Source organism: Oncorhynchus mykiss, chromosome 21 (assembly GCF_057628025.1).
Source record: "Oncorhynchus mykiss isolate SJ-2025 chromosome 21, ASM5762802v1, whole genome shotgun sequence".
In the NCBI taxonomy this organism is placed as follows: domain Eukaryota; kingdom Metazoa; phylum Chordata; class Actinopteri; order Salmoniformes; family Salmonidae; genus Oncorhynchus; species Oncorhynchus mykiss.
This window is the reverse complement of record NC_143042.1, coordinates 12,118,620-12,131,932: the sequence shown is the minus strand read 5'-3', so window position 1 is coordinate 12,131,932 and position 13,313 is coordinate 12,118,620. Positions and strand designations below refer to the sequence as shown.

Genomic DNA, 13,313 nt, shown 5'->3' with positions numbered 1-13,313 from the left:
AGAACCCAGACAACCCAGACTATGTTCCTATAGGAACAGAACCCAGACTATGTCCCTATAGGAACAGAACAGGTGGAGCTGAGGCCATTGTTATATTGCACTATGGAGCCCTGACTACTGTTCACGAGGGCTACAATGATTCATTCAGGAGATGAGGTGTGTGTGTGTGTGTATGTGTATGAGTGTGTTTGTGTGCATCTTCATAGGTCCACCTGTTCAGAAGAACATTAACCCCTGGAACCCCAGACAGATATTATGGGGCTGTTGTTGTTGATGCTGCTGTTGTTGTTGTTGTACTAGTGTGTTTCCAGTACTTACGCCTACTATTCTCATAGATAGCCCTGGACTTCTCATAGAGGTCATAGGGGTCGGGCCTGCTCAGATCAAAGCCCTCGGGGAGGGCAGAGTCTGGGACTGAGGCCCTGTGGAGGTGGCGGGTCAGGAAGGGGGCGTTGTGGGGGACAACGGGGGCAGACAGACTGGTCTGGGGGCTGCCCTGACCCCCTCCCTGGCCTTGGGCCGCGTCCCACTGCTCCAACACCTGCAAACACATCAGACATCAGGGCATTGGTTCAGTCTCCACCACCCCTACCCTGGTTCTCACCCGGTCATTACGCACTGACATCCCTAAGGGATGCAAGGGGGCGCTGTCCTGGTACTCTAACAACTTCCTCTTAGACGAACCAAATGAGGTGAGAGCAGGTAGCAAAGCTATTCATAGTATACAGGTGGGGACAGAGGCCTTCATGGACGTCATCGACTTCATTGACCTCTGTCATTCACTACAACAGTCTAATATTAGTGGGAGTAGTAATGCAGCAAAGCAACATGAGCACCAGCCGGCGGCGACTAATTAAAAGCAACAACAAAGATGAAGAGAGGGGGGAGGTGAAGAAACGTTTTAAAGGAAATAAAAGATGCCAAGGCTTATTAAAGCAGGTCTGGAAAAGCAGTGTGTTAATTATGCAGAAGGAGAGAGAGCACAGGCACACCAGTTCAGGGCTGCTGGGAGGAAGAGAAGGGCAGGCGGAGAGCATATTAAACATGTCAGTGTGCCGCTATCGTCGGCGGCGGCAGACGGCAAATGGCCAAAGTGGGCACACAGAGGGTACTGGCCCAGTGTAGAGTGGCTACGGCCCAAGACGTTCTATGATAGAGACTGTAGTGGATGCTAGAGGGGCATGGTGATAGGAGGAGTGCAAACACACAGCATTCAACCCCCTCAGAGAATCTCTTGGATGAACCTGTGTGTCTGTGTGTGTCTGTGTGTGTCTGTGTGTGTGTGTTCCGAAACTATAATGGAATGTAGATGTGGTGGATAATGTGTGGTGTCTCTATTGTGGAAAACACTATTGTGGCATCTCCAATACAATGCAGAAAAGCCAGCAGTGCTAGTGTCAAAACAGGTTTGTTTAGTCCCAATTACTCTCAGCAGCGTTGAATCCCAAACCACTCAGTGTGCGTCCAGGAGAAAAAGAGAGAAGTGGTAATTTATGCGGGCGTACAACCAAACAATGCAGCTAAATGCTTAAGTGCATAAAATATGATTTCTCTTCCAATTTGAAATAAGCACCACATTGATTATTCGAAGTGATACACACTATGACCTATTTTGACAAGCTGAGCTGCTTTCTTGTGTTGTGCAAATGTCAGTTGTCTTTAGAAAACAGAGTGGTGTTGATGAGATAGTGAAGATGACACATTGGTATGTTAGGATGACAGTGAGAATGATAGTTGTCTATAGTACCACCCCACAAAATGACTCGTTTGATATCAGGAGCTGTATAAAAAGATGCTGCCAAGGCACCTAGTTCCATCGGACCAAGGCAAAATCAAAGTGTTCCCACTCTATGTGGTTCCGCCCATCTCTGCTACTGATCTTCGGAATGTCTGAGTGTCTGGCCGTGTAATGGCAGGGTGACAGTCAGGGGATCTTATTAAGTCTGGACCAGACTATAGCACTATCACTTCCCCTACCTCCTCCGTCTCTCTCTCCCTCCATCTATTACGCTGTATGTACTAAGTGAAGTATGAAGTATGTCAGTCTTTCCTAACTGGCCCTGAGAGGGATAAATAATGTTGTTTTGAATTTAATTGAACCTTTCCCCCTCATTTAGTCACGGGCAGTCAGGATCTTTAAGACTGTATGACCTGTGTGTGTGGCTAGAGACTGCTGTTTCCTACACACAATACTCTCAGGTTCGGCCATAAATCGACTCTGCATCCACACCAATAGTACTACATATATTCTGTTCTTCACTCTCATGACTATATGAGAATATACTCATATATGCACAGGCTTTGTTCCAAACTGAATTCGGAAGGCAGGGCATCATTATTACTTGTACCAACTTTGAGTTACAATTACAGAACTACCCTAGTCTCAGTTTTTAAACTTTGTATCCATGTCGGATTATTTGGGCTGAGATTCTTTGGGCTATGGAAATCGTCTTGGAACTAATGATATCCAATTAAACCTGGGCTGAACTCTGGACTCTGTGTTGGGGGCGGTTGGCAGCTGCTGTCGCTCTGAAGCCTGTTCTGCCTCTTCTCCACCACAGCTGAATGTGTGGAGAGGAACAAACACACGCTAGGGGGGAGAGAGAGAGAGAGAAAGAGAAGCTTCAGCTGGACCGCCTGCCTGCCTGCCTGACTCCATAGCTATTTTCCCAGGCACTTCTTCTCCGGGAGCTCAGATTCAGAATTACCATTAATCTGTTGGAAACTGAGAGATTCAACAAAGAGGAGAACAGAAATGAGCTACAATGAGGAAAAATTCATGTGAGGGCTTGAGAGAGCTGCTGACAAGAAGGGATAACACAAAGACGGCTTCTTCTGAGTCCATGGATGTGTGGAATGTTATGATCTGTCGCCGGAGACTCCACAAATGAGCCGGGGTTAGGAGCTGGTTAGCTATATCAGAGCCAAACTAGAACATGAAGTAGCATGAAATGGGATGTGCGCACACACACACACACACCTTGTTTCTTGGCAATACACCATGTCTAACTCAACTCAGAGAGTGCTCTCTGATGCATGTTGTTGTTGTTCTTCCTTGTTTGGATGAGTGTTTATTGAGTGTTTGGGGACAGAGTCCACACAGACAGACCGACAGACAGACAGAGGAGGCTAAGTTTGAACAGAGGTGTCTAAGAGGTCTCAGACATCTTTAAAGTTTCAGCTTTCAACATGTTAGTACCATTCTGTCTCGACAAAATCTAAAAATACAACATTTGTATATTTTGTCTGACATATATGACATCTGAGAAAACATAGATATGACAAAAGATGATCAGGAAAGATAGCCAAGTTAGTAGCAGATCAATAGCAGCCTGGAGATGAAGGAAGAAGGGAAGAATGGATGAGTGATAATTCTCGGTATGACTGTTAGAAAAGGGTTCTCTCACTCTCTCTATCAGGGATACAGAGGAGCTGAGAGAAGGATGGAATGTTGAGGGGACCATGCCATCCCAGAGTCTGGACCATAGATATAGCATTACTAGAAGAGCATCTGGTCTAGCAGTTTGCATAGACGTAGACTGTCATGTGCATAGACATACACCACATAGAATGACCATCAATATTTATTTAGATCATGGCCCATCTGGCTTGGGGTATGACCAGTCTAGTAATTCTATATCTATGAGGGGGTCACTTAACCCTTTCCTCTGCATGTGATGGCAAGAGGAAGGGTCCAACTCAAGGCCAGGATACAGCAGCAGCCGAGACACGACAACAGCACTACAGTTAGTATAAGGGAAGGGAATAGAATAGAGTAGTCATTCTCAGCTAAACAGCAGCAAGACTGCAGCCAAAGTTCAGAAGATATAGATTTAAGGTTATGTAGTAAAGTCAATCAGAGCAGCTCCAACATATATGCACAGTGCAGCCATTTTGTTAACTAAATGAGTCAATTAGAATTAATGGGAGAGCTGAGGCTCGGAAGACAATGCATTTTACCTGTTTAGGGGTCTTCCAGGGTGAATAGTGACCTGCAATAGTGAGAAAACAACAATGTTTAGCCTAGAGAGTAGTGGCAGCCATTACATTAGGTCTGAGCTGGTCTGTCTGTGTCTGAGGGCTACTCCATGAACTAAGGAAAGATAACAAAACTTAAACGGAATAAAACATCAAGAAACCAATGGAAAGATGACATATTTGCACTAAAAGCAATGAGAGGGCTGCAAAATAATCTCACCCCAAGTGGTGCGATGCAATGTCCTTGAGAAGCAATGTCCTTGAGAAGCAGATTCTTGAAGCACCAGAAAGACAATGGGTCAGAGAGGATCTTACAGTAACGTTGGTCTCCAAGCCAAGGGGACGTTGAAAACTGCCACCACCACAGTGCACAACACATGAAGAACACCTGCTCTTTCCATCACATAGACTGACCAGGTGAATCCAGGTGAAAGCTATGATCCCTATTTGATGTCACTTGTTAAATCTACTTTAACCAGTGTAGATGAAGGAGAGGTAACAGGTTAAATAAGGATTTGTAAGCCTTGAGACAACTGAGATATGGATGGTGTAAGTGTGCCATTCAGACGCTGACTGGGCAAGACACACAACGTCAGTACGTTTTGAACTGGGTACGGTAGTAGGTGCCAGCTGCACCGGTTTGCGTCAAGAACTGAAACATGGCTGGGTTTTTCACGCTCAACAGTTTCCCGTGTGTATCAAGAATGGTCCACCACCCAAAGGACATCCAGTCAACTTGACACAACTGTGGCAAGAATTGGAGTCAACATGGGCCAGCATCTCTGTGGAACGCTTTCGACACCTTGTAGAGTCCATGACCCAACAAAGTGAGGCTGCTCTGAGGGTAAAATGGGGGGTGCAAATCAATGTTAGGAAGGTGCTCCTAATGTTTGGTATACTCAGTGTATATATATACAGATTACCGTATGTGTTGCTAAATCATCCCAAATAATTGATCGGGGATCATATTGGGGAAGCCTTTACCAATATTTGGATAAACCTCCAGGCTTGATCTTATAACAGAATTCCCTGTCATTGAATTTGCCTTACAGGGACAACGCTTGGGAAAAACACCAAAGGTGACGGTCTGATAAAGAAAGAAATTGGATTCAACACAGAAGTATAATAGGTCATAACCTTAGAAAACCCTAAACTCTCCCCTGACTCTAAAGTTGGATTGAACTGATGAGAATGATTCGATAGGTGATGAGGCTTCACCATTCAACACAGGAGGGACTGTTTTCCACTGACAAATATAACCTACACAGTAAGTTTCCATGTTAGACTGGTAGATTTGATACAATACCAGATATACACTACAGCCGTGGTATTCAAACTGTTTCCGGGGACCCCATTTTTTCCCTGAAGAATTTCTCGCGACCCCACCCCAAGTCAAATGACACAACTTTGAAATCGGTACATTTGGATTTCTACATCAACAAATAATCTTCAATGCATTACATTTTCTTCTCTTATCAAAATGAAAGGAAACCAATTCATATATTTACTCAATAAAATTATATTTCTCAAAAACGTTTGTATATTGTACCATCTGTCCTCAAATTTTTGGTTCCAAAAATAATTCTACATATGTTTTTATTTTGCAACCCCTACTGCAGTTCCCCCGACCCCGAATCTCACTGCACTAAAGTGTACAGAGCCGTGTAGGTCCTGTAATTGTGTGGTTTTTAGGAAGTCATTGCATACACTTAATTACATCATTTTCTAGCAGTCGTATGGACCTCTGCCTTGGATTGAATCATTCAGGGAACTGTAGTCACAACAGTCACAGCATGTGTGTGGGGTGATGACATATCACAACACTACTGTGCTTGGACCACATACTGCCAGGCCAGAGGGCTCCAACTGTTTCTCGGGTAAATATTCATATTCCAGTTAAAGGTGTCTACTTCTAATATATCAACATGGACTGTGACTTTCGTTAATTGATTGAAGGAATACCAGAGGCGCTGTGTGAATGTGCAACGTTTTGGGATGATTTTGGCCGGAGGGTAGTGTGAATGAATTGGCTGTGTTAGGAGTAGGTCATGTATTTTTCATGGGAAAACAGAACCCACTTAGCCCCCTATACCCCTCCCCTCCCCATACACCCATCTGTAAGCTGTAAATAATATGGTGGAAGCTCCACCGCCACACTTCTATCTGTCCAGATCCTTCAGATCTGCAAACACCGAAGGGGAAGGGCGAGTCCTTACCCACCACCACTGTCATCTAAACAGGCCCAGCCAACATTTACTCAGCAAATTACAACATTCCACAATCTACTAGAACACATGATCACAACAAACAGAGTGTAACAGAATGCAGGAATTCCAGAGGTACTCACCCCCGCCAGTGTTCACACACAGAGCTCTGCAACGCAAGGCAGCAGTCTCACATCAAAAGACCCAGCTTCATAACACATACGGCCCAAACTATTCACTCCACATCGGCCCCCCCGGAGAAACGTAAAAAACAAAAAAACAAACAAACAAACAACAGACTGTCTGTCTTCTCAATTCAATTTTCACCCTCTCCAGGAACAGAACGAGTGGATGCAAATCGTCGAGGATCGAATTAGCGAGTGGCTGCCTGCCTTAAATGCCAGGAGGCTTCCCAGCGCTAGTCTCTTTTTAAGGGCGCAATCACACCGTAAACATGCCCTCCATCACCAACGAGTGGCACAGCAGAAATGGAAAGTGATCAACAAAAGAGAGGGGGTGGTAGAGGTTGGAGGAAGGGAGAGAGATGAAGCGACAGAGAAGACATATTTGCAAACTATCAGTCTCTCTCAGTGAGTCATCAATCTGACTGGAGCTTGCCTTGCACAGATCCACAGCTAGAATATAGATTTTTATAGATGGGGGGGAAATTACAGCAGCTTATCAGGAACGACTTTAACAATTCTCAAATCCAATTATTTTTTTGGACAGCTCTATCAGCACAGGCACAACATATAAACAGATGATAAAGAACCCACATTACTGGGTGATACATGAGAGAGCGTTCAGACGGCAGGTCTGTTTTTTAATTAAAACTGACTCTTTTCACTTTCTTAAAACAAGGTCAATCATTACGAGTGCTCTTAGGATGACCTGCTATCAACCGGCATTACTTCAAGACAGAACAACCTGTGTTCCCTGGGAAAGGCAGAGCAACAACCATCATGGAGGGTACTCCACAGGGGAAATCCATTCATTGTTAACTCAGGCATAGGAGGTGTTTGGTTAGACAGAGATGTCAGTGGTGCCCTTTCCTATGGTAGATCAGCACTGAGATGTCTTGAGTGACAGACTCTTGCTTCTGTTCCTGTGAGACCCCATAGCAGAGAACATTACTGAGTCAAATATGTTCTAATACCTGAGCTGCATTTCATTTAGTTTGCCTGGTACGGTAGAACCAATTGTATAGTTCAGATAGTGCAAGGATCTGAGCTAGTGCGACATCTGCAAGTTAACCATGACAGGTCACGTTATCATTGGCCTACAGTACTCATAGTATGTAACACTTGCAATGATCACATTCCACCTGGAGATCTGACATAGTAGAGGTGTCTGAAGTGAATAATTTGTCACAAAGCAATGGGACAGGACCATGTAAGAGCAGTGGGACAGGACCTTGTAAGAGCAGTGGGACAGGACCATGTTAGAGCAGTGGGACAGGACCATGTAAGAGCAGTGGGACAGGACCATGTAAGAGCAGTGGGGCAGGACCATGTAAGAGCAGTGGGACAGGACCATGTAAGAGCAGTGGGACAGGACCATGTTAGAGCAGTGGGACAGGACCATGTTAGAGCAGTGGGACAGGACCATGTTAGAGCAGTGGGACAGGACCATGTAAGAGCAGTGGGGCAGGACCATGTAAGAGCAGTGGGACAGGACCATGTAAGAGCAGTGGGACAGGACCATGTTAGAGCAGTGGGACAGGACCATGTTAGAGCAGTGGGACAGGACCATGTTAGAGCAGTGGGACAGGACCATGTAAGAGCAGTGGGACAGGACCTTGTAAGAGCAGTGGGACAGGACCTTGTAAGAGCAGTGGGACAGGACCATGTAAGAGCAGTGGGACAGGACCATGTTAGAGCAGTGGGGACAGGACCTTGTAATAGCAATGGGACAGGACCATGTAAGAGCAGTGGGACAGGACCATGTTAGAGCAGTGGGACAGGACCATGTTAGAGCAGTGGGACAGGACCATGTAAGAGCAGTGGGACAGGACCTTGTAAGAGCAGTGGGACAGGACCATGTTAGAGCAGTGGGACAGGACCATGTTAGAGCAGTGGGACAGGACCATGTAAGAGCAGTGGGACAGGACCTTGTAAGAGCAGTGGGACAGGACCATGTAAGAGCAGTGGGACAGGACCATGTTAGAGCAGTGGGACAGGACCATGTAAGAGAAATGGGAGAGGACCATGTAAGAGCAGTGGGACAGGACCATATAAGAGCAGTGGGACAGGACCATGTTAGAGCAGTGGGACAGGACCATGTAAGAGCAGTGGGACAGGACCTTGTAAGAGCAGTGGGACAGGACCATGTTAGAGCAGTGGGACAGGACCATGTTAGAGCAGTGGGACAGGACCATGTTAGAGCAGTGGGACAGGACCATGTAAGAGCAGTGGGACAGGACCTTGTAAGAGCAGTGGGACAGGACCTTGTAAGAGCAGTGGGACAGGACCATGTAAGAGCAGTGGGACAGGACCATGTTAGAGCAGTGGGGACAGGACCTTGTAATAGCAATGGGACAGGACCATGTAAGAGCAGTGGGACAGGACCATGTTAGAGCAGTGGGACAGGACCATGTTAGAGCAGTGGGACAGGACCATGTAAGAGCAGTGGGACAGGACCTTGTAAGAGCAGTGGGACAGGACCATGTAAGAGCAGTGGGACAGGACCATGTTAGAGCAGTGGGACAGGACCATGTAAGAGAAATGGGAGAGGACCATGTAAGAGCAGTGGGACAGGACCATATAAGAGCAGTGGGACAGGACCATGTTAGAGCAGTGGGACAGGACCATGTAAGAGCAGTGGGACAGGACCTTGTAAGAGCAGTGGGACAGGACCACGTAAGAGCAGTGGGACAGGACCATGTAAGAGCAGTGGGACAGGACCATGTAAGAGCAGTGGGACAGGACCATGTAAGAGCAGTGGGACAGGACCATGTTAGAGCAGTGGGACAGGACCATGTTAGAGCAGTGGGACAGGACCATGTTAGAGCAGTGGGACAGGACCATGTAAGAGCAGTGGGACAGGACCATGTTAGAGCAGTGGGACAGGACCATGTAAGAGCAGTGGGACAGGACCTTGTAAGAGCAGTGGGACAGGACCTTGTAAGAGCAGTGGGACAGGACCATGTAAGAGCAGTGGGACAGGACCATGTTAGAGCAGTGGGACAGGACCTTGTAATAGCAATGGGACAGGACCATGTAAGAGCAGTGGGACAGGACCATGTAAGAGCAGTGGGACAGGACCATGTTAGAGCAGTGGGACAGGACCATGTTAGAGCAGTGGGACAGGACCATGTAAGAGCAGTGGGACAGGACCTTGTAAGAGCAGTGGGACAGGACCATGTAAGAGAAATGGGAGAGGACCATGTAAGAGCAGTGGGACAGGACCATGTAAGAGCAGTGGGACAGGACCATATAAGAGCAGTGGGACAGGACCATGTAAGAGCAGTGGGACAGGACCATGTAAGAGAAATGGGACAGGACCATGTTAGAGCAGTGGGACAGGACCATGTTAGAGCAGTGGGACAGGACCATGTTAGAGCAGTGGGACAGGACCATGTAAGAGAAATGAGACAGGACCATATAAGAGAAATGGGACAGGACCATGTTAGAGAAATGGGACAAGGCCATGTTAGACCAGTTGGTCAGGACCATGTAAGAGAAATGGGACAGGACCATGTTAGAGAAATGGGACAGGGCCATGTTAGAGCAGCGGGACAGGACCATGTAAGAGAAATGGGACAGGACCATGTTAGAGAAATGGGACAGGACCATGTTAGAGAAATGGGACAAGGCCATGTTAGAGCAGTGGGACAGGACCATGTAAGAGAAATGGGACAGGACCATGTTAGAGAAATGGGACAGGGCCATGTTAGAGCAGCGGGACAGGGCCATGTAAGAGAAATGGGACAGGACCATGTTAGAGAAATGGGACAGGGCCATGTTAGAGCAGCGGGACAGGACCACCATTTTTACGGTGACTCTTCTGCTTCAATGAGACCATGCTGACCCACTGCAGTTTCCTGTGGCAACTAATCGATGACCATGGCGGAGCACTGAACAACTGGCCCTGCCCATGGTCCTAATGCCCCTCAGGATATCAGGTAGTGTATACTGTATGTAAGGAAGGGATATTGAATTTGGGAGCTTGAGGGCTGAAGTACTGCGGGCTTTCTTTTCTACCTTGATTAATTGATTGGCTGGCTGAAGTTTGAATCACTTCCTGATTAGAAGAAAAATGATAAATAGCTCTGATGTAAAGTGTGACTGTCAGTGAGATTGAGAGGGCTGACATATTTTCTGTCTACGACGAAAGAGCTGTATGCTAAATGAATCAGTAACATACTAATGGGACTTAGTGCTGCCCCCGTACAGTTAATGAGTTGATTGAATCAGAGCCATACGAAACCCCATGTAGATGTAGATATTTCCAACATGACACGACACACCTGCACACGCGTACAGACATGCATGTGCACACACACACTCACAACCGTGAAGAGCACTATAATATCACACCGCCAGGCTAACAGCAGGCCATGTCATTATTTAAATGAGATTTGGATAACACTACGATTTGATGGGATCTTGCATAGCTTATGAATAAAGCCCACAGGGACGGTTAGCTATTTTAAATCATATTTGGCGCATGAAAATGGATTTTGTTGCATGCTGGTTCCATGTTCACTCACGTGTTCAATACCAACACACATCTAGCTGAGGAACAGTAGAAACGATGTGCACTCCATGCTTCAATCCACATTACAGCTCACAACAACACAATCATGTCTTTATCCCTACTACTCGTACAATACAATCACACTTTAAATCGCACGCTTTAAACACACTCCAAATAAAAGGGCCTAGTTTTGTCAATGGAGCCGTTGAGCCGATCCAGGTTAAGCACCCTACTTAGACTCGCTACACACTTTTGTGAAGCCTTAACCCCTGACTCAATGAGAGTGATCTTAGCACCACTCAACCCTAGATCCCCGCTGGGATCTGACCTGGCTGCTCACCCATAAGCCATTTGGATGTCTTTCCCACCTCCCTCTCTCTTCCTGTTCCTCTCTCCTAGGGCCATTCTGATTGGCCAAGGATTCCTGCAGCGGCACAGGGCAGTTCTGCATTGGCTCAGCTCTGCATGGTGCATGTTGGTGGAGACAGAGCTGTGAACATGGCTGTTGCTGTTCAGCACTGTGCTGGTCTGGCAGGCAGCCTGCTCTAGCGCCTCTTGCTGTTAGCCAATGAATCACTGTCTGGCTGTGTGCTGTATAATCCCTGTGTTGCTGGGCGGTGCTCATTGATTCAAAGACTCTCCATCCCTCCCTTCTCTCGATCTCTCCCTCTCTCCTTCTCTCTCTCTTTGTTGTGATAGTCATCTCTGGTTCAGCCCGGAGGAAGATATAGCCACCTTAAAGAGCATTAGGAGGGAACAGGAGGGAACAGGACAGGCCAAGTGAGCAAGAAAGACTAGAATGACTAACACACTGGCAGCATCCTTCAAGAGAAAACCTCAGTGAGAGAGTGTACTCGACCAGCAAACAGCTATTGACCATGTATGGGTGTATGAGTATGTGTGTACTGTGTATGTATACATATGGGTTTCTGCTGATGGGTAAGCATGGGTAGGCGAACGTATGTGAACTTCACAATCCTGCCACGTCGAGGCACACTAAACGGACATGTCTGAAATCCTCCAATTAGTGTTATGGTGAAGGCAGCTTGGATAATGGCGTAGATAGGCCTTAATGAGTGTGTCTGCAGCACACTCGCTAATTAGTGGCACTGATGAGAGGCATGGCGGCTATTTGTATTGGCAGAAACAGGCCAGGAGTCAGCGGGGAGTTGAAGGGATGGCTGAATATCTTAACTTTATTAGGAGAACAGGACCGTTTAAAAGTGATCACGCGTAATTCACTGGATGTTATGGATGGTAAGTGAGTCCGTTTCTGATCCATGGAGGAGAGAGTAAACGGTGTGGACCTCCTCCATTCCTGACGATGAGCGTTATGGGAATTGATACCAATACAAGTGAAGACATACACATAGATGCACACACACACACACACACACACACACACACACACACACACACACACACACACACACACACACACACACACACACACACACACACACACACACTCACATTGCAAGCTCAAGTGACTGCACTGATAACATACATTTAGCTGTCATAAGGTAGTTATGAAGTAGCAAACCATGAAGCAATAATGAACAGCTATATGACAGGAACAGCAGAAAGCTATGGGCTAGAGGCACGGTGTAAACACAGACATTACATCCACAGTGCATGTACAGCTAATATATGTGTTTCTGCTACCATTTAGCAATGATGATCACTAACGTCACTTCAAATACTATAATATTTGTGGAGACACGGTGAAACACATTCAATGAAGCCTACACACAGTGACAGTGGTTGCAACTTTCACGGCAAAGCTCATCCGTTGAGTACTGGTGACCATGACAACGTGCAGCCGGGCTACATCATAAACAAACGCACGCACGCAAGCAATCGCACACAAACAGAGTGCTGGGCCCTCTCTGAAATCATACATCTCAATAGTCAATAGCTCCCAGAGATAAGAGCTCTCCCTCATCATAGTTAGTGAGGCCTGTGGCCATCCCCTGACAGACAGAGCTGCTGTGGGGTAACTCAGCCCCCACTGATCATTTAGGATCGCACTAACGCTGTCTCTGCCTTTAATGGAGGGGTTGGCACGGCAACCCGCCATAAAAGAGCCACAACAGCGCCGCGAGGCTCTACACGGACAAGAAATCATGAGTGTGTGTGTGTGTGAAAGAGATGAGCGTTTAATAATAAGGCTGTCACAGCTTCCCCCTCTGGTGACAGAGGGTGTCAGTACTAAACACATCCACCAGATGGTGCTGTCTCAGTATGTTGTGAGGCTGGGAGGTGGTAGACTGTTGACACGTCTGGAGCCGTCTGTCATTAGATGAGCCGCATGGCAGTGCTAGCCACACAACCATCTGGCCCCACCACACGCACACACACACTCATACACACACTCTCATACACACACTGCTGCACAACGGACAGAGCCAATGCATAATCAACTTAGTTAGC

The 13,313-nt window shown here is 46.8% G+C and overlaps 1 protein-coding gene across 14 annotated transcripts in view; it reads right to left on the bottom strand.

Annotated features, from left to right (window-relative positions):
- The window catches only part of LOC110499983 (membrane-associated guanylate kinase, WW and PDZ domain-containing protein 2), a 285,735-nt gene that overhangs the window by 22,487 nt on the left and 249,935 nt on the right, over nt 1-13,313 (bottom strand). For 9 of the 14 annotated variants that reach the window (XM_090213774.1, XM_036957236.2, XM_036957235.2 and 6 more), the window contains 2 exons: nt 3,961-3,992; nt 319-541 (listed from right to left, as the gene is read on the bottom strand). The exons of the other annotated variants lie outside the window; for them this stretch is intronic. In XM_090213774.1, the coding sequence (XP_090069900.1) occupies nt 319-541; nt 3,961-3,992 (255 nt within the window). The remainder of the gene's footprint in view (nt 1-318; nt 542-3,960; nt 3,993-13,313) is intronic. 14 annotated transcript variants of the gene reach the window in all.